Source organism: Dacryopinax primogenitus, assembly GCF_000292625.1.
Source record: "Dacryopinax primogenitus strain DJM-731 SS1 chromosome Unknown DACRYscaffold_19, whole genome shotgun sequence".
In the NCBI taxonomy this organism is placed as follows: Eukaryota; Fungi; Basidiomycota; class Dacrymycetes; order Dacrymycetales; family Dacrymycetaceae; genus Dacryopinax; species Dacryopinax primogenitus.
The window spans coordinates 433,360-455,227 of NW_024467216.1; the positions used below are offsets into that span (position 1 = coordinate 433,360).

The following is a 21,868-nucleotide window of genomic DNA, read 5'->3' on the forward strand; positions in this document are numbered from 1 at the left end:
CATGCCTCTAATGAAAAACACTAATAAGACAGCCATCTCAATGTTGGTGACAGTGACAACTACATCACCATCACACTCTATCCATCCCTCACTTCACTTCTTTGGTCAATGGAGCAGTTGAGCCCCAATGTAAAGCTTCATTTGCTTATCAGGATTGAGAGCTTCACCTGCACTGTCTCTGAATCTGGCTGGAGGTAAGCCAAAGTCCATATATGCATGCATATACCCTGACAACTTTACTGGCAGCATCATGGTCAATGCTATCAGGCCTATGGAGCACCATGACTTGGTGTATCAAACATCACTCCTCAACATCACGGAACCCTGCTTGCCCACTTCTGCTTGTTCATCTCAATCCTCTCCCTCTTCCACAGGCTCTAGCTGTAGTGCATACATCCCCAAGCATTTCAACCCTACTTTGCTATCTGGAGTCAGCAGACAACATGATCATGCCTGATATCACTCACCTATTTCTCAGCTCCCTCACTCAGAACATGCTTCATAGGTAAACAGTGGTTTTTAAGCAGTATGCTCTGTTGGCTTATGTACACTTGTAGATGTATGTGCACTTCAATGTAATTTTTTAAAAGTAAGGTGTGTTGTCTACACCAGACTATTGGAAGCAGGAAGTGGACCCTAGACATAGCATTAGGTAATATAGAGTAGGTATAGATTAGTAGTAGTCTGAAGGTCCGAACCTCTCCAAACGTATATAGGAGGATTCGGGTACTTCGGATAGGGATACTCGGACTCCTCTCTCCCACTTACTCTCTACTCTCACTCGTTCAAGTCAGGTGATATTTAACTTACACCTAATAACTACTGCTTTACTCTAGACTCACTTCCCCATCTAACTCGTTCCGATTCTCGATTCTCAGACTCAACATTAGAACAACACACTCCTTCTTATCCCTTCTAGTTCTTGCACCGACTCCTCTCGTCCTGACACTCTTCGGATCGCCCGCGTCTTAACTCGAAACGCATATCGGATTCTCGAATCGACCTCAGTGTTGCTATACCCTCAGAGTCTACCTTCGATTCGGCCTCGGTCATACTTCAAATCTACTACTGCGAAGTACTAGCCACTACAGTCGACTCCCCCTCCAGCGGACCTTCTCCTGACGCCTCATTGGGAGGTGTAGAGTACAGTAGTTACACGCCACCAGTTCGATGGCATTGTTCCAAGGGAGTTTCGGCCTCTCACAAGCAGCGATTGGCTCGGAGTAGTCCAGACTGGTCAGAGCGATGCTGCATGCAATGACTGAGAGAGCGCATGAGAAAATTGCACCAGATCACTTGGCCACAAGGTTGCAAGAAATATGCACAAGAGGAGGTAGGTTAGATATGTATGAGCACCATCCCCATTGCATCAAATAAAGCCCAGAGCATCGATCAGGATTTGACCGAGATGAGGGCGGAGCAACGCAATGCATGGTGCTGATGACTTTACACCCGCTCAGACTAGGAAAGACAACACCAGGTAGAACATTATCAAGCCCGTCCTTGGGCCAGCAACTGGTGGTGAATGCTGTATGGCAGTGGTCGCTCTGGCGAGGTCGTCTAGTAGTCCTCGAAGCAGAGGGTGTGCTGCGAAAGTACACCATCACGACGAACGAGAAAGGACAAGTAGACCAGGATGAGAGCACCACATGCATATGCAGAGCTGAACATATGTACGTCGAAGCTCTACTTCGATGCAGAGGGATACAATGGCGAGAAGCCATTGTTAACCACCAACCAGAGGCGGAATCAGGAGAATGAAGAAGTCCTTGTGGTTGAGAGCAGAGAGCAAGAAACCAAGAGGGGTGGGTGGGAAGAAGAGAAGACGAGGTGCGAGTGAGGGTTCCCCTCCGCCTCATTTATAGAAAAATCTCTTCCCTTAGCCCCGTGATCCAAGTTGATCTCGATAGCGCGCCGCTGCAGAAATCTCGGAATTAATGCGGCGTCGAAGAAGATAGCGGGAGCTGTTGGTGTGATGGTGCCCAGAACCAAGTGCAGGAACCGATATTCCATAGTGCACATTAAGATGAAGATAGCCAGGAATATAGCAAAGCGATTGGATAATCCCAAGGCAAGCAAGTTGAGCTCCTTCCTCTGATAAAAGAAAAAAGTAGAAGAAGCGTTTAGTGTCACTAGTACTGCCAATGGCCGCTGCATGTATGCGCATACAACAAGCATAACCTTGACCATCATCCGATATTGTTCCTGCATAGGGGATAGAGCGGCCCCCTGGGGGTTAGTGAGAAGCGATGGCGATGCTGAGTGGATAGCCCTAAAGGTGCGACTCTCTCGGTCATCCGATGCGATGGCATCCAAGGACTTGAAGCTGCTGATCAGGAAGAAGCATGAAGATCCGGTTTTCAACCAGCTTTTGATACCCGACATCCTACAAACCCAAACACTGCACTGAGGCTTGATGAGCACAGTCCCAGATGAGAAATATTCATAGTACTTTTCAGACAGGAACGGAAGGTGTGCTGGTTGAGGACAAAGGAAGGTGGTGACGGTCCACATGCTCGCCGCTGGTGAAGGGCACGTGGCTCTTTTACGAGAGCCCACGTAAGTCAAGGGATCCGCTGAACCGAAATTTCTTTCAATAGGGGTTGACCAAAAACGACATATATGCGCATTATCTTCGTGCGGTTCAACGACAGACGATGGTATGCGAACAGAAACCCGTTTTCATTAGTTCGTAGCACATAAGCCGGCGAGATTTAGAGTGCGAGAATAAGTACCCAACCAGCAAGAAACCGTCCATCTACTGCATTGTACGAAATAAGTTGTGCATATATACGGGTATCATGCCGTTTCAGCAGAGGCCTCCTACACCTGCGGGTTGTAGTTTGGCATCGTCGACGTCATCTGGGCCCCCCCTGGGTACATTTTCGGTCCCGGAGAGTACTCGTATGCGGGGGTCATCCAGATACGTGTGTCGCCGACGTTGTGTGCGCGGACCCCGATGACGAGCGTCCAAACCCAGAGGGCGAGGAGGATGAAGAAACCGATGAAGCCGAACGCGGCGATGGCGCGTACTTGCGAGCACGTACTGGCACTGTAACCGTCTGTTGGGGTGTTAGGAAGAAATTACAAGGGGAATGAGAGGGCGCACAGCAGAAGAAGCCCTCGCAAAAAGCATCGCAGCCTGCAGAGGCGAGCGAAGCCGCGTCAGCACCGGTAGCTGTGCGCAGTCAGCAAGTGATAGATTGCGGACGATAAGAGAGCGAACCGAGCCAGAGAACCCATAGCAGGCCAACCAAACCGAGCTCAACAGACGTCCATGATGTGAACACGCCCTTGCGGAAGAAGTCGATTGCGAGACTGCGGAGAACATCAGAATGCGGCTGCGCAGTAGGGGAGCACGTCATACACAGGAATGACAGAAATGATTGTAAGGACGGCGGTTGCGATACCCAGACCGAAGTTGACGTTGGCAGATATACCCAGGACGATAATGGAGAGGAAGGCGACGATGCCTGGGCGCAAGAGCGCGTCATCAGCGCGTGTTCCGACACGAAAGGAGTGCCAGGGACTGACCGAGCCCTACTAGACGGAGGAGGCTGAACATCGTGTGTAGTTACAGATGAGGGAGTGGACTGTCGTAATAGACGAAGGGCAGGGGGGAAGGAAGGTGGGCGTTGCGCGGATAGAGAAAGAAGGGAAAGGCTGTAGGCGCGGGTGATCGGCGTATATATGCCCTAGCAACGTTGGGGGCCGCCGGGGTGAGGCAGAATCTGTGCGAGGTTCGGTCTCGTCATTTGACTCGGCCATACTTGTACCACCATCTCGTTACTTCTCTCGCCACTCTCCATTCCGCATTCATTCTCTCTTGTCATGGGACAATTATCGCATTTGTATCGCGGGCGGTAAACCATGCAACACAGCCTTGCTCTCCTATGTGCAGGCCATTAATTATTCGCTCCTGCTGGGGACTGGGCTCAGAGCATAGCGCCCAGCAACGGCGCGTTATTCGCAGTTCGTTTCCATTCCCGAGCCACGGCCGGCGCGTCCCCTTGTTGGTCTGGATTAAAAGAATCTGCCCCAAAGGAAGAAACGCGGTGCAGGGTCTAACATCGCCTCCTTTTGCCATTTTCCCGGACTCCGGATAGCACCCACGCAGCACCCACCAATAATTCGATCCAAGCAACTCTTGTTTTCGGCCGCAGCTATCCTCAGCATCTGATTATGCATTACGGCTCCAAGACCAACAGACGTGCCGTTCGACGACGCTAGTGGCACATCATCGATCTTCGTCGAAACACCGTCCGTTCCTGAGGCGCAGACTTTTCCGGATCTCCCCCGAACAACCGAACGACCGGCAAAACTGAATACAGCCCTGGCGTCATCCCGCGCTTCTCTGCCATAATACCCGTCCGCCACAAAAACCAGAAAATGAATAAACCTCGGGATTCCACTATCGTGGGCGCCTGTCAGATCTTCTATCGGAAATGATGGGAAGGAATCGGCGGCCGAACGACCGATCTTGTTGTGCAGTTGCTGACTGGATCGGCTGTTCGATCTTCAGGTGCGGAGCCCACTCATAACTTGCCCTGGACAGTTCAGGGCCCTCGTACGCTCACGACAATGGGAATGTATGTTATGATATGAGCTTTGAAAAGTGCGCTGAGGTTGTTAAAGCCTCCTTGGCCAAATGGTTACGGCGTCTCCTTCCTACCTTGGTACAAGGAGAAGATTGCGAGTTCGATCCTCGCAGGAGGTTTATTCTTTCATTCGTAACGCTGGCATTTCTGAGTGGTGTTCTTTTTTCATCTGGGTGGCTGTGCTGAGCCAGCGATATCAAACCATCGTAGTTCCATGTATAGTTTTCACACGTCGTTTTGATGTTGTCTGTATTTCTGCATACGTAAAACCCACTATTAGAGACTAACTACAAGACAAGCGCCACCCAGTTCGATCAATGGGCACCAAGTATCAAACAACGACAGAAGAGAGAGACAAACACCCGCCAGAGACTGTGGTGAAATGCAGCGCTGGGGTACAAACGATGGGAGGAAGAAATAGGTGTGCACATGGAAGAAGGGTAAAGGGAAACGTGAACTATTTGTAGGCTGTGGACTAGGGAGCCGCAGCTGTACTGGGACAACGGGTGATCGAGCTTCCAGATCATCTCTTCTCGCCGAAGTGGCATCTTTGATCTATTCTTCGGGTGATTCAACCAGGACTGAGTCGGGATATCGGGTAGCACCGGAATAAATAGCAGAAAGCGGGAAGGGGAAAGGCGTCGAAGGGGGTAGGGAGGAGGACGTAAGGGCGTGCGTGCGTTCGTCTGGTCGTTTTGGGGTCGTGGGGGGGTAAGGATGACATAGATATACACGGTTGAAGGGTAAACGGCACGCGGATTAGTCGTACCACGGTTCTTCCCAGGAATCTGGATATGAAAGTCAGAAGATTACGTGAAGAGGGATGACAGAATCCCACCTTCTGTTATTGACCGCCATGCACCCCAGAGCGCATATACGGCCAGCGTCTCTAAAATAGTGGCCACAAAGCTCCCGTCAATCTTTGCGCTGGTGCGCTCGCATATGATCCTATTGAGGAGGAAGTAGGCCAGTTGGCTGAGAACGAAGAGCACGGCAGTGAGAAGGTACATGAGCACGGGCTTCACTTCCCGCAGGATGCACATGACGATACAGGCCATGACAACGAAGAATATAAAGGCTGCGGCGGGAGGCCATATGTCAAGGAAAACGAAAAGAGTTATGTTCTCCAGATTGGCGAGGTCAGTCGGGTTGTTGGGTTGCCAGATGAGGGTGAACCCAAATGCGGTGTCCAGGCAGATATAGAGTGCTGCAACGAAGAAACAGATAGAGAAGAGGGTGAAGGGCTAAGAGAGGAAGGTCAAGGTGAGCTGAGGTATGAATAACATCAGGCAAACGTACGACCAGACTGCTCATAGTACCATCTTCAACCCACTGGGTCGCAACGAGTGCATTCCAAAGCAATTGCCAGAACAACATAACGACAAGCCCCAGATGGATAGAGGTTATGATCGCCAGCGCCATGCTGCCCTGCTCCAAGAAACTGCCCGTGGTGAGAAGCTGGAAGATGCAGGTGAGGAGGTAGGTGAACAGGAACGTTCGCAGCTCGACGCGCCCCACCGCGGCCTTTCTTCGGCCCGTAGCGAGGATGAGCATGGCAGTGGCGATGATGGACAGGCCGCAGGCAATGATGTTGGCGATATTACCCAGGGAGGAACCGGTGTGCATCCGCGGGATCCCGCACTCAGGGTTGATCTGCCAGCGATGGGTGGGATCAGCGTGCCAGCAGGGAGGTGGAAAGTGAGAGACGCACTCCTACGGGAGCAGCGGAAACAAGGTTTGCGAGGTTGACTGCATTGCTCGTATCCTGCCCTGGGAAGATAGTCTGTGGACTATTTCGTGGCCCAAGCAGCTGGTGGAAGAAGAGGTTGCAGACTGGGTAGGAAGGGACGGCATAGCAGAGGGTTGAGAACGAGCCGAAGGGCGGAAGGTTGGATACCATGTTTGCTGTCTAGTACTTTTCCCACAGTACAGTTCGCTTGTTGGTATTGAGCACTGCCTGAGGATGTGACGACGAGGAAGCAAGATGGAGAAGAGGAGAGGGCGATGTTGACGTTAAAGAGGACGGTGATGGAGAATGCAAAGAGGGCTGTGGATGAAGGATGGAGGCGCCGTGATGGGGGGGAATGAAGGCACAGGGTTGTCCACCAGCGTGCAGGGCGGCCCCTTGGGAAGAGAGTGTCGGAGAGTCGGACCACCCAATCAGAGTCCATCTCCGTTTTCCGCATGCCAGACCACGCGTGATTGCTTCCGCAAAGCATGTTTCGCTTCCTCGCAACACATTTCAACTCGACGGACCAGAACTCTATGACATTATTCATCTCATCCCTCTCGTTTCAACACCGCTATCAACGCCGGTTGACCAGCACTCCTGCAACCACCATCTTGACCAACCACGCCGTGGACATACCATTGACATGATGATGTCATCATAGCCACTGAGAAACTGTCTCACCGCCGCTCCCCCACTACAACCACTCTCTCTTGTGTTTAACAACCTGCGAGGCGATCACGGCATGTCAGCGAGACTCGGACATGCTGCGCTAGGCTTTCGGCAGCTGACCAGCTCTTATCGGCTACGAAGTAACGCGGCACCAGCATTGAGCCTTGGTTAATATCTTCATCCTGGCCATACATGGAATAGAACAGGAGATGTGATGTCCTATAAGGACATCATGTGTCCTAGTCAGTGTCGCCTACCGATTGGACATGCATCGGAGCAGAGAATGCAAAATAATGTGTGGAACTCCGGAAGCGGTTTCAAGATCTTATGTACACGGTAAGGGTTGCATTTGTACTGTAATCATTGCATGTTAAATATCATCTCACATTACGTTAAGATGTGAAGTCTGGTGTGCCTGTATGCTCAAATTGTCCCCCTCTCTTATAGCCCATCTTGCTCCTTTTAGTTCGTTTACACCTCCCATAATGGATAAATCGGTGAGAAGAAACCTGCCAAATTGGGCAAACGTTCTCTTTGAAGACACTCTCCTAACTAACCTTCAGTACTCTTCTCACAAGATCGGCGTTATGGGCCAGCCTTATGTCCGAATGCACGGGATCAAATTTGCCCATTGCTCAAGTCATTCCCTTTGTCAGTTGTCCGTCGTCCGACCTGTCCACGTCCACTTCACTTCTAAGGCAGCATGGCCGCACCCGACGTCGCCGCAGGATCAGCACCTGAGCCTGTGCCTACCGTGAACGGACACGCGGACGCGAGTGGAAAGCCAAATGGCAAGACGCATTTCAAGAGTAAAAACGCCCTCCGGCGGGCAAAGCAGAAGCAGAAGAAGGAGCGCGCAGGAAGTGTGGCTATCTCCGTATGTCCTGCCTTCTCACGCGGTAGAAAGATGATGTTGACCTGGAATGCGTAGGGAACCGATACTGAGGCGGAGACGGATGTCGAGAATGTTCCTAGCCAGGAGGAGGCAAACGTGGAGTACGTCGCTGAGCCGTTGATCCCGATGGGAGGAGGGACAGAGGCGTTCCAGCAGGTTTTTGCGCGTTTCCAAGCTCCGGAGGAGGAGGTCAAGGTGCGTTTATCTTCTTTACTTCTTAGTGAGTTAGTGCTGATTAAGCTGTTCCACCGTGTAGAACGAGTCGAACGATCTGGGAAAGGGGGAGGTAATATACTCTGACGAAGAGGAGGCTGATGCGGATTCCGAGGGTGAGGATGGAGATCAAGAGAAACCATTGTCGAAAAAGAAGAAAAGGGCCGAGCAGCGGCTGTCCGTTGCTGAGCTCAAGCAGTTGGTGAAAAAACCAGAGGTTGTCGAGTGGTGGGATACAAACGCTGCTGACCCTCGTATGCTTCTACACCTCAAGAGCTACAGGAATACTATCCCCATCCCGCTGCACTGGAGTGCGAAAAGGGACTACCTCCAGGGAAAGAGAGGCATTGAGAAGCCGCCTTTCCAGCTGCCGGCGTTTATTGCTGACACGGGGATTGCGACGATGAGAGACGCGATCAAGGAGAAGGAGGCGGGGATGTCACTTAAAGCGAAGACGAGGGAGCGCGTGCAGCCCAAGATGGGAAAGGTGGACATCGACTACCAGAAACTGCACGACGCGTTCTTCAAGTTCCAGACAAAGCCACCCATGACCGGGTTTGGGGAGTTGTGCGTCCCTCCATCGTCTATCTCCTAGGTAAAGTCATGACTCATGAGACGGACAGGTACTACGAAGGCAAAGAGTTCGAAACTTCGCTGAAGGAAAAGCGACCTGGCGAGCTCTCCCCCGAGCTGATCGAAGCGCTCTCTATCCCTCCTCTCGCTCCCCCTCCTTGGCTTATCAGCATGCAACGGTTTGGTCCTCCTCCAAGCTATCCGACGCTCCGTGTTGCCGGCCTAAACGCGCCCATCCCTGACGGCGCACAGTGGGGCTTCCACCCCGGTGGATGGGGCAAGCCACCCTTGGACGAATACAACCGCCCGCTGTATGGAGACGTCTTCGGCGTGTTGCCGAAAGCTAACCAGGAGGAGATGGGCGAACCTATCGATCGCCAGACCTGGGGAGAGCTAGAGTTTGAGGAGGAGGAAGAGGAGGAGGAGGAAGAAAAAGAGGAAGAGGAAGAAGAAGAGGAGTCTGTTGTCCCTGAGTCTGGGCTGCAAACACCGTCAGGCTTGCAGACACCATCTGGCATGCAGTCTGTTGTCTCGACCGTGCCTGGCGGGCTTGAGACACCAGACTATATTGAGCTCCGCAAAAATGCAAGGCCGACATATGATGACCGGGACAGCGGGCCCAAGTCACTCTACCAGGTCGTACCAGAAAGGCAGACGAGCATCCGTGGACTGGTGGGTAGCGAAAGGGGCTACGATGTTAGTGGTATCGCAGGGCCGAGCGTGCCTGTGCTTGGAGAAGAACGCGGCACAAAGGTACGTGTTTTACGCTGCGCTGTAGATTGATGGATCAAATTTGCTAACATTGAGTTCTAGCGAAAAGCCGGCGATGTGGAGGTCTCTCTCTCCGAAGCGGACCTCGAGGGCATGTCCACCGAGCAACTTCGTTCACGGTACGACTCTGCCTTGCGTGGCTCCGCAGGTGTTCCAGGGAGCAAGGAGGACTTCTCGGATATGGTCGCGCGGGAGATGGCGAAGAAGCGCCAGAAGATGGAGCGAGATAGGGAGAGGACGAGGGATAAGGGCAAAGAGAGGGACTATAAGTTCTAGTTTTGTACCGTGACTGTGGCCAGTGTATGATTATGGTTCTACAACCTGTTCGGTGTCTAAGGACTTCCGGGGTGTGCATGCGTATTGCCGTGAAGGCGCGGCCTGAGCTTCCAAACATTGCGTTGCCCTGTGGTTTCTCAATGGCTCGTTCTTAGCTTAGTCATTAAATTTTGTGGTCGCACAATGTGTGGTTGAACTTCCATCCATGGGCAGAAGAAGATTTTGTTTACATTCTAGTCATACATCATCCCCATCCTCCACATACCACATAAACTCCGTCTGCAATATTCCCGGCAATGAGTCCCTCATTGGAGATAGAACTACTTCAACCCTGCTTGAAGGCACTACTGGTTTCATCCACTCACAAGTCTATAGGATTAAGGCATGCTGGGTTTGATAGGTCTAATAGGCCATTACGTCTGGTATCCGTCACCACCCTTTTATTTAAAAAGGGTGTGGCCAGTCAAACAAAACAAAAAAAGACGCGGCTGTCAACCTGGTGGCAGAGTGAAGAAAAGGGGCAAGAAGATAACTGTATATAACACGTTCACTTTTTAACCGCGCAATTTTACCTTCATGTTCTTCCAACTTTTACCATGGATAGCATGAGAGAGTGGACATCCTCTCCCCCGAGTGTCAGCATGGCTGCCGATCGGATCCCATCTGGAGTACGGCTCATCAAGCTCTTGTCGACACTTGTATTCAACGACATGTCTCTGCTAACGGCTCACATCACCTTCCTCCAATCAAACGTCACACAAAGTACTCAAGAGTTCATAGAAGAAATCGCGGCGTCATTCACTGTCACTACTCCAGAAGCCGTGCAGAGCGCGATAGCACTTGAACAACAAATGCGTGATGTTCGGTGGGCGACAATGGTTCTGTACTGACACATGCAGAAGCTAGTCCGTGTCATCCGCGTTGGCCAATATACAACGTTTGTTTCTGGACGGGGCGACAATCGCGAGGAGAAGACGACTTTGCTGGTGCAAGACGTCATGCAAACAGCGAGGGTCGACGATGTGTTGAGAGGAATAGAGAGCGCCAGGGCCGCAGTCTGGCAGTTGAAGCGCTTCTTTGAGAAAATGGACCACAGTCCCTCGACAAGCCCTGAGAAAGAGGCCATGCGGGTCAGCGATGAAATCGATCATCCGCCCAGCGCTTTCAAATCAGACACCGGCTCGGACAGCAGCGGACACTTGTTCAATCCGTCCGATCCAACCGTTATGGAGAGCCTTCTGTCTAGTTCTCCCCCTCGTCACAATTCGAGGTCCAGTCCCTCGAAGTCCGAATCCGGCTACGTATCAAGCCCATCCCGACGCGTCAGGTCGGTAATGGCTGGGGCTGGGTCAAGCTTCAATCGTGTGTTTCGCCGTAAACGTCGTTCGCCTATCCCCAAGCCTTTCCGCAAGCCAACCAAGGAACAGAACTACATCAGAACCCTCGCAGCGTTGGAAGAGCAACTCCCTATCGCGTACATTGGACAGACGCTCCCGCTGCTCCGACTGATGGACAGACGCCTCGAGGTCTTCCTGGACTTTTGGAAAGAATGGGGCGTGCCAGCCAACGGATACTGGATCCTGAACGAAGAGGAGGATGCAGTCGTCATCAGAGGCAGTTGGGTCAAACGCGAGTGGGACATCTTCAAAGAACTGTCCGAGCTTGAGGCGACGATCAAAGATTGGTGCACAAGGTTAGGCTCGAGAAGCCCCAGATTCCATTCGAGCCGCTTTGACTGACCATGGACAACAAAATCTGTACACTGGAGCGCGCCGTACAATATGAATAAGCTTGTTGCAATAGGGTTATAATGTAACGATGACTTACGACTATGTATGAATAACAATATGCATTCTATGGCCTTTAACCATCGGCCCATCCCCGCACTTCAACCACAAATATTTCTTCTATCTCCGTCCAATCCAGTTCATCTGCTTTCGCTCGAATCTCTCTCTGATCTGCCCATGTTTGAACAGCATCCTTTCCCTCATCCCACGATATATCGGGGTCCTTGAGCTTCTCGACGCATTGAGATATCGTGATGAGCGACTGATGGTAGCGCCGTGGTAACGACAGAAGCGCATTGAGAAAGTGCTCCGGTGTCCAGCTTATCCAAACTGGTGTACGCAGAAAAAGGGGCCCACGAGCGGCTGCAGTGGACATGATGAGGGACTCCAGGGCGTCAACGCTCATTGTCAGTAGTCGAAATTGCTTCTCAAGCCTCCAGCAGAGGGCATTTAACGTTTTCAAATGTGCATTAATGGCTTGGATTCTCGGCGTCGCAATGAAGGATCTGTGATTTGGATTCGAAGCGAGAGCATTGCTGAACACTGGTTAGTCCCGGGGATGGCTTGATGCAGAAGACGACGCACTCGAGCGCAGTTCCGTTGTCCACTACTCCTTTCACGGCGCGCAGCCCTTCTCCCAATACCATCTCATCCCACCCTTCTATTGCACCTGCGATATCCCGTAATGATGAGCGGAGCTTCCTATGGAACGGCGATTCTATCGGCGCTGCCTGTGGTGAATCGGGTACGGGTGATCCGCGCGATACATTTCGCTTTGGAGTTCTGCGGGCTAGTGGAGACGATGAGGATGGAGGGGAAACTGGGGAAGAAGAAGGAGTTGATGGTCCATGCAGTGATGCGAGCCTGCTCATGTCTACTAGGAGAATTTTGCACAAGGCTGGGGTGACGGAAACTGCAGCAACTGGATCGAGGGTACGTTCGAATCCTGAAAATCACGGGCGCTTATTGTGTATTCGATACTGAGGCAAATTCAATAAGACAGAGTTACGCACATCTTGGAGTCGTACATGGATGATCGTCATTACCCGTAATCACATATGATGTACACGCTGGGAAGAGCCCGATTATTTATACAGCAAAGAAATCTAGTCCGTATCACTACAAGTTCCTATGGTGTCGTGCCTGCTCCTTGTGTAATTTTGAAATGCTACATCATTTTCCGGTTTTCCTCTTCTTTGCGGGTGGTCGTGGAGCATTACTCGTGGGTGTAGGAGAAGTCGCGTTTACGGTGGGTAGAGGCGGGATATCCACCATTCCAGGACCAGCTGCTCCAGCCCAGTCCTTCGGACTCGAAGTACCTTGGCTTGAAAGCTCATCAAAGAAGGCATCGTAATGCTGGGGTGTATTCGCGGATATTGCACCGCTTGTGTTTGCGTCAAGTGAGTTCAAGAATGCCTCGATATCGAAATCAGGTTGTTCAGGACCCTCGTTCGTGATACCATTCTGTGCCTGCGTCGTTTCATCCACATGCGCGGGAGGCTGCTCTTCCTGGGTAGGAACTTGGATTGTGTTGGGGTCAATTCCGAGGCTATTGATCAGGCTATTGATGCTTTCTTGCAGGGCGTCCACGTCAGCCTCGATTGCCTCTGTGTCCTTGTAGGCTCGCTGGAGACCCGCACTATTTTGTGCAACAGATTGGAGCATCTGGGCATGCTGGGTGTCCTGTGCAGTAGGCTGGTAGACAGTGTTTGATGTATTTGGCGCTGAGGCCGCTCCTGAACCTGGTACGGAAGGATATGGCTGAGTACCAGGGGGGTACGTGGGCGGTATAGGAGGTAGCATGCTGAAGTCGATGTTCTGACCGGGGAACGGGAACGGATATGGTGGCACAACTCCTGGTTGACCGGGATACGGCATGAAGGGCTGTAATTGTGCCTGTTGTTGATCGACTGCAGGAGGAACTTGCACACCTGGAGGAAAGGCACCACCTTGTGGCATACCAGCAAGAGAAGCAAGCAGACGATGGGCGCTATTTGGGGAGTTGAGCAGAGCTTGGAGAGTTGCGTTAAAAACATGGTTGTGATCTGGCTGGTTGGTGCTGCTTGCGGTGGGGGCGATGGGAGTCCGACTGCGACTGAGTAACGAAGGCGAGAAAACCTGATCGCTGGGACTGCGCTTGATATTCAACGGCGGAGCTGTGGTCAAGGTAGGAGTTGCTTCCGCAGCCTCTGGTTTGGGTGTTGCATTGGATTCAGACGGCGTGACCTCGGTGAACCTGTGGGCGTCTGTTGCGGTAGGCGACACAGGGGAACTGCTCTCTTCGTCCTCCTCGGTTGGGGCTTTCCGCTTACCCTTTGGTTTCGTACTTGGCGAACGTCCCTCTAGCATCAGCCGCTGCCTTTTTCTTGGAAGAACCGGTACATCCTCTGTGTCCTTGTCACGATGAGCGCCGGGCGCAGTTGGCGACGTCGGGGAGCCATTCATACCCATGCCGGCGTTTGGGCCGAACACCCCCGCCAAGAAGCGAAGTATTTTATTGATGGTCTCCTGGTGCTGCTGATGGCGTTCGCGAGCCGCCAATGCTTCCTGCCACAAAGCGCTGTTGGAGTTCTGGAGCTCTTTCAGCTCGTTCGAGATCGCGTTCTGGTGTCTCCGGATCGACGTGATGCCATTGGCGATAGCGTGGAGATCCAGTGGACCGGCACTAGTTCGTATCCCATCGGCTCCAGGAATGATGTTGCCGTTTTCATCTCTCTCCTCTATGTTCAGTGTTCCCTTCTTTCTTGCAATTAGTGGCAGAAGGTCGGGGAAGTTGCGCTTGAAGTTGGGGTTGCTGAACTGCCATAGCTCGTTCTCCGTTTCATTCTTGAGAACGCCTTGTTGTAGATGTGGTACCTTGTGAAACCCATACATGTTGAGCTGGCGAACAAACGAAGAGAAGTTGCCATGTTTAAAGAATTTAGGTAATAGTTCACGTCCGAAGCGCTCGTGATTTGGGACTGCAGCTAGCGGTGAACGGTGGTCCTCACAGAGAAAACAAAGAGATACATACCAAAGAATGACTCCCCATCATCTGACCATCGAATAAGATCATCTGTCTCTGAGTCGCTCACCATCCTGAACAACACTATTAGTGGGTACACATGACTGGCGCGTGGACTTGTGCGCACGTAGCTAGCTTGTTTAGGAAAGCGGGGACATTCTGCTTGGCAACTCTCGACTGCTCCGGCCTGAGGCGAGCAACTTGGAGGTTATTTGGTATTGTTGACATCTGATGTCAAAAGGAAAGAAAATGGAACGTAGAACAAAGATACGTAGAGATGGCAATGTAGATGAGTAGAGGGAAGTCCCAGTGGCGTCGAATCGAATGCAACAATATGGTCTGGAGTGGCAGTGCCGGATATCAGGTGCGCATACGTAAGCGCTTATTTGTGGTGCTGCTGCATGTATACGGCTCATTGAGGGTATATGGTGTTCATTATCATTAAGTTACATCCAAGGATACCTATTCATGCATATAAACAAGAAAGTAGGGTCGTATATCGTATCCTAACATATTCACTCAGCGATAGTACGGGGGCTGCGCCTGCTGGTATTGCGGCTGCGCGTACTGTTGTTGGGTCGGGGGTGGCTGTTCCCAATGACCCTGAACAAGAGGCTGGTTCTGCGCGTTTGGAAGTGGGACATTAAAAGGAGACATGGGTCGGAAGTTCAGGGGCTGGTTTTTCCAACTCTGCTGTTTTTCCACCGCGGGTCGCCCATGCTCTGCAGCAACATCTGCCGGCGCCTCCTCTTGGATGGTCTGCTCAATGTACGCCTGAGGAGGACGAGGCAGGAGAGGCGGAGGAGGGCCAGAAGGCTCTTCCTCAATTGGAGAAGGAATGAACTTGTAAGAACTGTTATTCCTCTGGAGGGGAGTAGTGCCGTACTGGGTGGTGATGGACGGCAGCCCACTGTTCGAATAAGAAGGGCTGAGCATGGGTGGAGCGCCGTATTGGGGCATCTGGGGTGGGCCGGGAGTCCGCACAGACTGGATAGACGGGTTGCGTGACAGCTGTCCCTGAGCGACCTGTTGCTGCTGCTGATATTCACGCGCCAAACGAGCTTTCTCTTCTAATGCAGACATGGATCGACTGGATCCCCCGTCGATTGCAGGCGGGGCATCCTCGTATCCAGGGGGACCTACAGTAACAGGAGGGCTTGGGTAAGAGCTCGAGGAGGCCATGGGACCCGCGTGAGGAGGGGAATTATTCATGCCACTACCACCGCTCCCGGATGCGCCTTGGGTTTCTTGATATCGTCTTGCCGCATCTTGGGCCTCAAAGAACAGTTTCATCCTTTCCTTTTCGTCTACTGGCAGTGGAACGCCAGAAGCACGAGATCCAGGAGAGAATGCTGAGGGCCCAGGAGCTGTCTGCTGAGGCGTGTAGGGCCGCTGTTGGGTGAAATAGTCCTGAGGTGCTCCATAGCCCGCAGACGGAGTTGGCGTGTGTTGGGGATGGGTGCGGTTGTAAACAGGCGACGGCGTTTGTTCCTTGCGGACAGAGGCAACTGAATTCATCCGGGTGGGTGCGGATGATGCATAGTGGCCCACCGGAGAAGGTGATGCCTGGTGGATGGGCTGCGGTGCCAATGCGGGGGACGTCATTTGTGACAGCGGCAGGGAGCTGGCGGAGTGTGCATGAATGTAAGCAGAGGACGACCCTCCTCCCGCGCCCATGGGCTCGCCGATGTCACCACCTTCAGCCTTGCGAGAAACCGCATGTTTCGCTTCATAATACCGGCTGAGCTGGGCCTTCTCGTCCTCGGCATTTGACCATCCGGGACCGGCTCCGGAGGAGCCGCCAGTAGCATAGGCAGGGGGAAGTGAAGAGCCCGAGCCTTGTGAGTAGCTTGTAGAAGACGCTTGTGATGGTCGCGGAGTGTGGCCATGAGTGGGTTGGGGTGATGCAGCAGTGTATCCTACAGACTGTCTCGAGCCAGAGGCGGGTGATTGACGTGCTGCCATGGCTTGCGCATACATCGCCTGAGCGGCGGTTGCAGCTGATGTTCCACCAGGAGTGATGCTCGGCGCAGGGGCGGGAGACGCAGACGCCGCTCTTGCTGGGGTGAGCGCAGAAGAACCCGATTGAATCGGCCCGTCCTCCGGAGAATCCGGGTTATTTAGCTTGAATGTAGAAGTGGGCCTACTGGCTGCGGGGGTTTGCACTATCGACTGTCTGGGGGTCGGACTTGACGCAGAGCCACCAGCCGGAGTAGCCGAGGCGACACGAGCTTGAGTCTCACGAGCCCTCCGCTGTGCGATACGGTACAATCGCTCCTTTTCTGCCTCAGCAGAAGCCCAATTCGACCCAGGGGGTGGCGAGGCTCCCGGCGTGACACTCTCAGAACGAATAGAGGGAGCCTTGCTTGAGGTAGCTGGTGGCGTCAAAGGTGTGGCCGATGATGCGACTGCGGTAATTGGAGCCACTTTTGGGCTTCGAAGTGCGCTGCTGTTACTAGTCGAGCCTGATGCTGATGCTGAAGCGCTAGTCTGATTTGAGATTGCGGATAGGGATGGGGATCCTACACTTGGCGGTAAACCTTGTTCCTTCCTTGCCAGGTCCTGTGTACGCCGTGCCTGTGCTTGTGCCCTTCTGTACAAGCGTTCCTTTTCGTCCTCTGCCGACGAGAAGTTAGGCTTCACGGCGGGTGTGGACGGGGTTGTGGTGACAATCGGTTGTTGACTGCTGCTGGACGACTGGCCTTGCTCTTGGCTGTACGCCTCCTTGAGCCGCTTCTTCTCTATCTCTGCACTTTCCCAAGACGCCTTGTATGGTTGAGAAGGTGGGACGGACGATACCGCTGGGGAAGGGGATGCACCATTCTCATTCGGGTCGATATTAACAACTGCGAGCGTACGACTCCGGCTATTGAGGGTCGATTCTCGTGGTCGTCCGTTCGCCGTTCGACCGTTCGCTTGCTGAGAAGTAAAATGCGATCCCATCTCAGGCGGGGTGTATGGTGGCGACGGGGGTCCGACATCATCCGGATTTGGCAACTCATTCTTAGCGATCTGGGGTCGCATTGGCTGCACCTCTTGAGGCAGTGTCTGCATCGATCCGTTCGAGTGGGATTGGGTGTAGCTCTGTGGCTGATTGTACCCCTGAGATGGCTGCGCAGCCGCCGTTGGGACGGGAGGAAATTGGATGCCCAAATGAGGAACAGGACCGATTTTGCTACAGATGATTGGGATGAGGCGCTGCAACGCATGTTCAAAACGTGCACGAACCGTAAGGAATTCTCGCTCATCTCCTTGGACCAATGCGACATCAACACAGGCATCATGACTTCGACGCTACCGGCACTTTCCATCACAGCCTTTACGCTCAACGTGAATTGCACTTCAATAAGTCGTCCTTGGGTAGTAGCTGTGCGGTGCTGTATCGGTATCAGACAAGCCAACTCATCTTGCACAGTGACACCTTCGTAGATCGTTTTGCTGAGTGACTTCTTCTGCTCGGCAATCACATTATGTCGATACTGCTGACCACCAGCCACAGGTGCCTGCTTGGAGTGGGTCAATTGTGAAGGATCCGGACGGAAGATTACGTGTTCCCGCAGAGTCATTTCCCAGGCTCGCAGAATACACGGGCTGAGACGTCCGCTCCGCAACTCGACGCGTGCGGTTACACTGTCACCTGGTCCGTAGCAAGAGGCATCTCGAGTCACAATGAGATTGAGTCCGTCGTTCGTTGCCGTACTTGTCTGTGGACGGTGGTACACAGGCCACAGCGTGTGTAGTTCGTGCTTGTCCATTACAATGGGTACTGAAGTGGATGTTACGTTGTTCTTGTCCTTACGGAGAATACCTCTGTGTGAATTGTGAATATTTCACGGGGCGGGGACTCGATGGGAATTGGACACACTTCTTCCCTTTCACGCAGAGACTAGCAACCATTTCATAACGGATCCCACTTCCCTTCTCTAATGCAATACTTGGTGGTACGTTCATGGGTATTTGAATATAGAACGGAAAGTCCCGCTGTCGCTCAAATCAGCACCTATGGTATGTCTTGGACTCTTTATGTTCTCACAACTTGCAAGTTCTCGTACTCTCCATTGGCTTGCCATATCCTAGGAGCATGGCCAATTGTTTCCACGTAAGGCTCGCCCTGTCCCTGCAGGAGACTGCTGATGTCTCAGCTGCGCACAAGGCCACTACAGCAACGCCAACTCACGTTTCAATCTTCTTCAGTTCAATCTGAACCCATTTCGCCTTGACTGGAGTGCCCCCCTGTACGCGTAACTCAACCGTCTGCAGGCGCTTATCAGCATTTGATGGTGATTGCTGGCAGTGTGCTCACCCCTCGAAGAGCTGCATTGGGTCGTTCTGGAGCATTTGGTGGTATACCGGGGAAGCCTGCCAAGGTTCGTCAGTTACGACATGCCGTTGAAAATAGGAGAGCACGCGTACCCTCGAGGAAATCGCGGTTTGGTGGCTGACGAACGATGCTATGAAATGAGCCGAATTAGCCTTCTTGGTCCCTTCTTTAACTCGGGCCTGAGACGCGGCATGCTCACATCTTGATTTGGGACATACTCATCAACTGTGCAACGCAGACACCGGCGGAGGGCAGCGAAAAGAGAGGCGGGAATGGGAAGGGGAATACGCGTGGTGGACGTCTTTGACAAGGTAGCGTATATATTTGCCCCCCTCGTCCTGGATTGACTGTTTGGGAGGCACTGACCGATGGGAGCTGGGCATGCACCGCCTCGACACCGAAGCACCCTTTCTACGGGCTGCTTGCGCCACATTGCCTTTTTCGGCCATCCAATTTCCGCGTGTCATATGCTGGAACAGCACCCGCACCGCGCTTTCCTTTCAACTGCTGCGACCTGTTCTCAGCGTATCTTGCCAGCTCGTGCGTTATCTGTTTCGGGACTTCCCCATAATGATCGCTCCTTTCACCCGATCCACCCCCGGAACTTGCCCGAAACTCACCGCGTATTGGCATCAACTCCCCACCAAAGAGGCGCTGTGCGAAAAAAGGAGTGATTACCACGGACGCTGAACCCTGCGTAGGGGGAGCTGAGCAGCACGTGTGATGTGACCGTGGCGATGAGTTCGAATGCGTGGGGGCGGCTTTGACTAAGCCAGAAATTCTATTACAACATTCTCCAATGCTCTGGTTGAGTCATTCCTGACAGTACTTTGTACATAATCTTCTTCATCAATCGTTCCCATCATACGACGAGGATTCCTGCAGAGCCGCTATCGGTGCTGAACTTCGGCGACGATGCTTCTTCTGGCCGAGCGGCTGATCGAGGGAGAGTGAACCGCCTTCGGTGCAGATATTGTATTCGGAGGCTCCCCACCTCCTCTGGATCCACGCGCTTAGGAGGAGGTGCTGTGCCTGGCGAAGAGGGTATTGAACATCCACCTAATCTTGAGCGCTTAAGACTGTAACGGACAGATAGAATAGGAGTACACAGAGCAGATTTTACCATAGACCCTCTTATATTTATCAAGGTTACGGATAGTTTTGTAATCTCCACACACACATAGATATATTCAATTACGTCTCGTTCGAAGAGGGTGAATTAAGAAGCCGGCCATTGGTCGAGCGACGTCATGTCACGTTACCTCTACGTGCCCTCCACCGAATCGGCCATTGTGAGCTTGCTGTTAGGCAGCAATCAGGCCAGCAAGCTCCCTCGTATGTTCCTTCGGCGACTGTCGGTCATCCTTGGGCATCTACCGTTGACCTACCGTGTCCCTCTCACACATCCGTCACTCGACAATTACCGATCTTTTACTACCGAAGCTCTCAGAACAATGCGTGTCGTGCCTGTGCCCAACCAGGCGGACAATTATGCTTACCTGTTGATTGATGAGGCGACCAAGAGAGCGGCCGTGGTGGATCCTTATGATGTTAGCAAAGTCGCTAGATATGCTCAGAAGGAGGGTGTTGAAATCGAGAGCGTGTTGACCACTCACCATCATCACGACCACTCGGGGGGCAACCTGGAGTATGTGCGTCATCTATCCTCCACATGAGAGGGAGCCGCGGGCTGATCGCATCTAACTATAGGTCCGCGAGTATCCCGGTGTCCCCGTGTTTGGCGGTTCAACTGCTGTGCCAGCGTTGACGAAGAAGGTCGCCGATGGCGATGAGTTTTCTGTTGGCGAGGATATTAGTGTCAAGTGCGCATCGCTTGCCCGAGGTTTTGGACCCGTATTTACGCCCCTCTTTCAGATGCTTGGCTACGCCCTGTCATACTCAGGACTCCATCTGCTACTATGCTACGTCCAAGTCAAAGCCTGAGCAAGCTGGCCTTGTCTTCACGGGGTAAGTGCAGGTTGCTTGTGTCCGGTGTCCGATGTCACATCGCTTACGTCATGCTAGTGACACACTCTTCCAGGCGGGGTGCGGTCGCTTCTTTGAGGGCAATGCAGAGGAAATGCACAAGGCGTTGAGCTACTTGGGAACCCTGCCGGATCAGACCATCGTCTACAATGGCCACGAGTACACTAATTCGTCTATGAAGTTTGGCAAGCATGTGCGCCATCGTTCATCATGGGTTATCTCCGTGCTGATTTTCGCACTAGATCGAACCTGAAAATCCGGCATTTGGAAAGCTAGACAACCTCGTCAAGACCCAGGAGATGACCTGCGGGAAGTCGACGATTGGCGATGAGAAGTCATGGAACGTCTTCATGCGTCTTGGCAGTACGGAGGTTCAGAAGGCCACGGGCGAGACCGATAAAGTCACGATGATGAGGAAGCTTCGTGAGATGAAGAACTCCTTCAGGGGCTGAGATCGGGAATCAGATTATCGGGTTGACGTCCTGCACATGGTGTATTACGATGTAAGAAAACTGGAATGGAGATGACATCTATCTTAAGGGTTTCTTGAGAATGGGTAATCCCAATGTGCCTATATAAATCTCCTAGTATCTGCATCGGAAGCCGAAGATGATGGTGATGGAAAGGATATCGATGCGCCAGCTGATGAATTACAAGATCCCATATGCCAGCGATCACGCATACCGCGTGAGTGGCCACATAGTTTGCATTAGAGCGAGACGCCTCTTTTAGGTGCTGGCGAGCTGTCCGTTGCGTAGAAACCATAGAAGTTGTAGCAGATACGCTAGAATCTAAAGAAGTACTGTTCTGCGCCACGCGTGTGATTCCTTAAGAAAAGGGACCGGGAACCCCGATGGACGCGCCGGCGGGACCATTGGTGTCGAGAAGCAGAACGGCTTCCTCCCACTTCTGAGCAGCGTCGTCGCCCTGATGTCGTCGTCCTCGAACAGGCCCGAAGCCCATCGATCCGGGCTGTCCCATTCTCTTTCTATCACTCGAGGTGGCCTCCCCTTCATGCGACGACGCCCGCCTTACCAGCAGCA

General features: G+C 52.7%; 8 protein-coding genes and 1 non-coding gene across 9 annotated transcripts; 4 read left to right on the top strand and 5 right to left on the bottom strand.

Moving 5' to 3' along the window:
- Positions 1-2,611: 2,611 nt before the first annotated feature.
- DACRYDRAFT_24499 (uncharacterized protein) lies at positions 2,612-3,826 on the bottom strand. The gene is made up of 5 exons (XM_040773698.1): positions 3,535-3,826; positions 3,368-3,473; positions 3,227-3,318; positions 3,110-3,178; positions 2,612-3,062 (listed from the first exon to the last, which is right to left on the bottom strand). The coding sequence occupies exons 1-5, from the start codon at positions 3,563-3,565 to the stop codon at positions 2,824-2,826; spliced, it is 537 nt and encodes a 178-aa protein (XP_040625334.1). The 5' UTR covers positions 3,566-3,826; the 3' UTR covers positions 2,612-2,823.
- Positions 3,827-4,634: 808 nt separating this feature from the next.
- On the top strand, positions 4,635-4,717 carry DACRYDRAFT_t53. Its single transcript has one exon. It is a non-coding gene; the product is annotated as a tRNA-Arg (tRNA).
- Positions 4,718-5,309: 592 nt separating this feature from the next.
- Positions 5,310-6,627, bottom strand: DACRYDRAFT_24500 (uncharacterized protein). The gene is made up of 4 exons (XM_040773699.1): positions 6,310-6,627; positions 5,898-6,251; positions 5,437-5,842; positions 5,310-5,386 (listed from the first exon to the last, which is right to left on the bottom strand). Exons 1-4 carry the CDS (start codon positions 6,496-6,498, stop codon positions 5,358-5,360), a joined length of 978 nt encoding a protein of 325 aa, XP_040625335.1. The 5' UTR covers positions 6,499-6,627; the 3' UTR covers positions 5,310-5,357.
- A 1,393-nt stretch (positions 6,628-8,020) lies between these two features.
- Positions 8,021-9,727, top strand: DACRYDRAFT_57419 (DUF382-domain-containing protein; the record flags this gene model as incomplete). Its single annotated transcript, XM_040775439.1, has 4 exons — positions 8,021-8,089; positions 8,151-8,674; positions 8,731-9,433; positions 9,494-9,727. 4 exons carry the CDS (start codon positions 8,021-8,023, stop codon positions 9,725-9,727), a joined length of 1,530 nt encoding a protein of 509 aa, XP_040625336.1.
- Positions 9,728-10,323: 596 nt separating this feature from the next.
- DACRYDRAFT_18071 (uncharacterized protein) lies at positions 10,324-11,466 on the top strand (the record flags this gene model as incomplete). The annotated part of the gene is made up of 2 exons (XM_040771329.1): positions 10,324-10,605; positions 10,630-11,466. The coding sequence occupies 2 exons, from the start codon at positions 10,324-10,326 to the stop codon at positions 11,464-11,466; spliced, it is 1,119 nt and encodes a 372-aa protein (XP_040625337.1).
- A 124-nt stretch (positions 11,467-11,590) lies between these two features.
- Positions 11,591-12,386, bottom strand: DACRYDRAFT_57484 (uncharacterized protein; the record flags this gene model as incomplete). The annotated part of the gene is made up of 3 exons (XM_040775448.1): positions 11,591-12,050; positions 12,100-12,287; positions 12,336-12,386. The coding sequence occupies 3 exons, from the start codon at positions 12,384-12,386 to the stop codon at positions 11,591-11,593; spliced, it is 699 nt and encodes a 232-aa protein (XP_040625338.1).
- A 1,402-nt stretch (positions 12,387-13,788) lies between these two features.
- On the bottom strand, positions 13,789-14,600 carry DACRYDRAFT_70902 (uncharacterized protein; the record flags this gene model as incomplete). The annotated part of the gene is made up of 2 exons (XM_040775929.1): positions 14,528-14,600; positions 13,789-14,474 (listed from the first exon to the last, which is right to left on the bottom strand). Coding segments are annotated over exons 1-2 (750 nt in total), but the record flags the coding sequence as incomplete, so codon positions are not given.
- A 341-nt stretch (positions 14,601-14,941) lies between these two features.
- DACRYDRAFT_118718 (uncharacterized protein) lies at positions 14,942-19,055 on the bottom strand (the record flags this gene model as incomplete). Its single annotated transcript, XM_040770646.1, has 8 exons — positions 14,942-17,693; positions 17,747-18,328; positions 18,384-18,499; positions 18,552-18,645; positions 18,696-18,772; positions 18,822-18,877; positions 18,932-18,969; positions 19,039-19,055. The coding sequence occupies 8 exons, from the start codon at positions 19,053-19,055 to the stop codon at positions 15,038-15,040; spliced, it is 3,636 nt and encodes a 1,211-aa protein (XP_040625340.1). The 3' UTR covers positions 14,942-15,037.
- A 1,101-nt stretch (positions 19,056-20,156) lies between these two features.
- DACRYDRAFT_24501 (Metallo-hydrolase/oxidoreductase) lies at positions 20,157-21,341 on the top strand. Its single transcript, XM_040773700.1, has 5 exons — positions 20,157-20,491; positions 20,550-20,662; positions 20,715-20,807; positions 20,865-21,018; positions 21,068-21,341. Exons 1-5 carry the CDS (start codon positions 20,294-20,296, stop codon positions 21,275-21,277), a joined length of 768 nt encoding a protein of 255 aa, XP_040625341.1. The 5' UTR covers positions 20,157-20,293; the 3' UTR covers positions 21,278-21,341.
- The last annotated feature ends 527 nt before the right edge of the window (positions 21,342-21,868 follow it).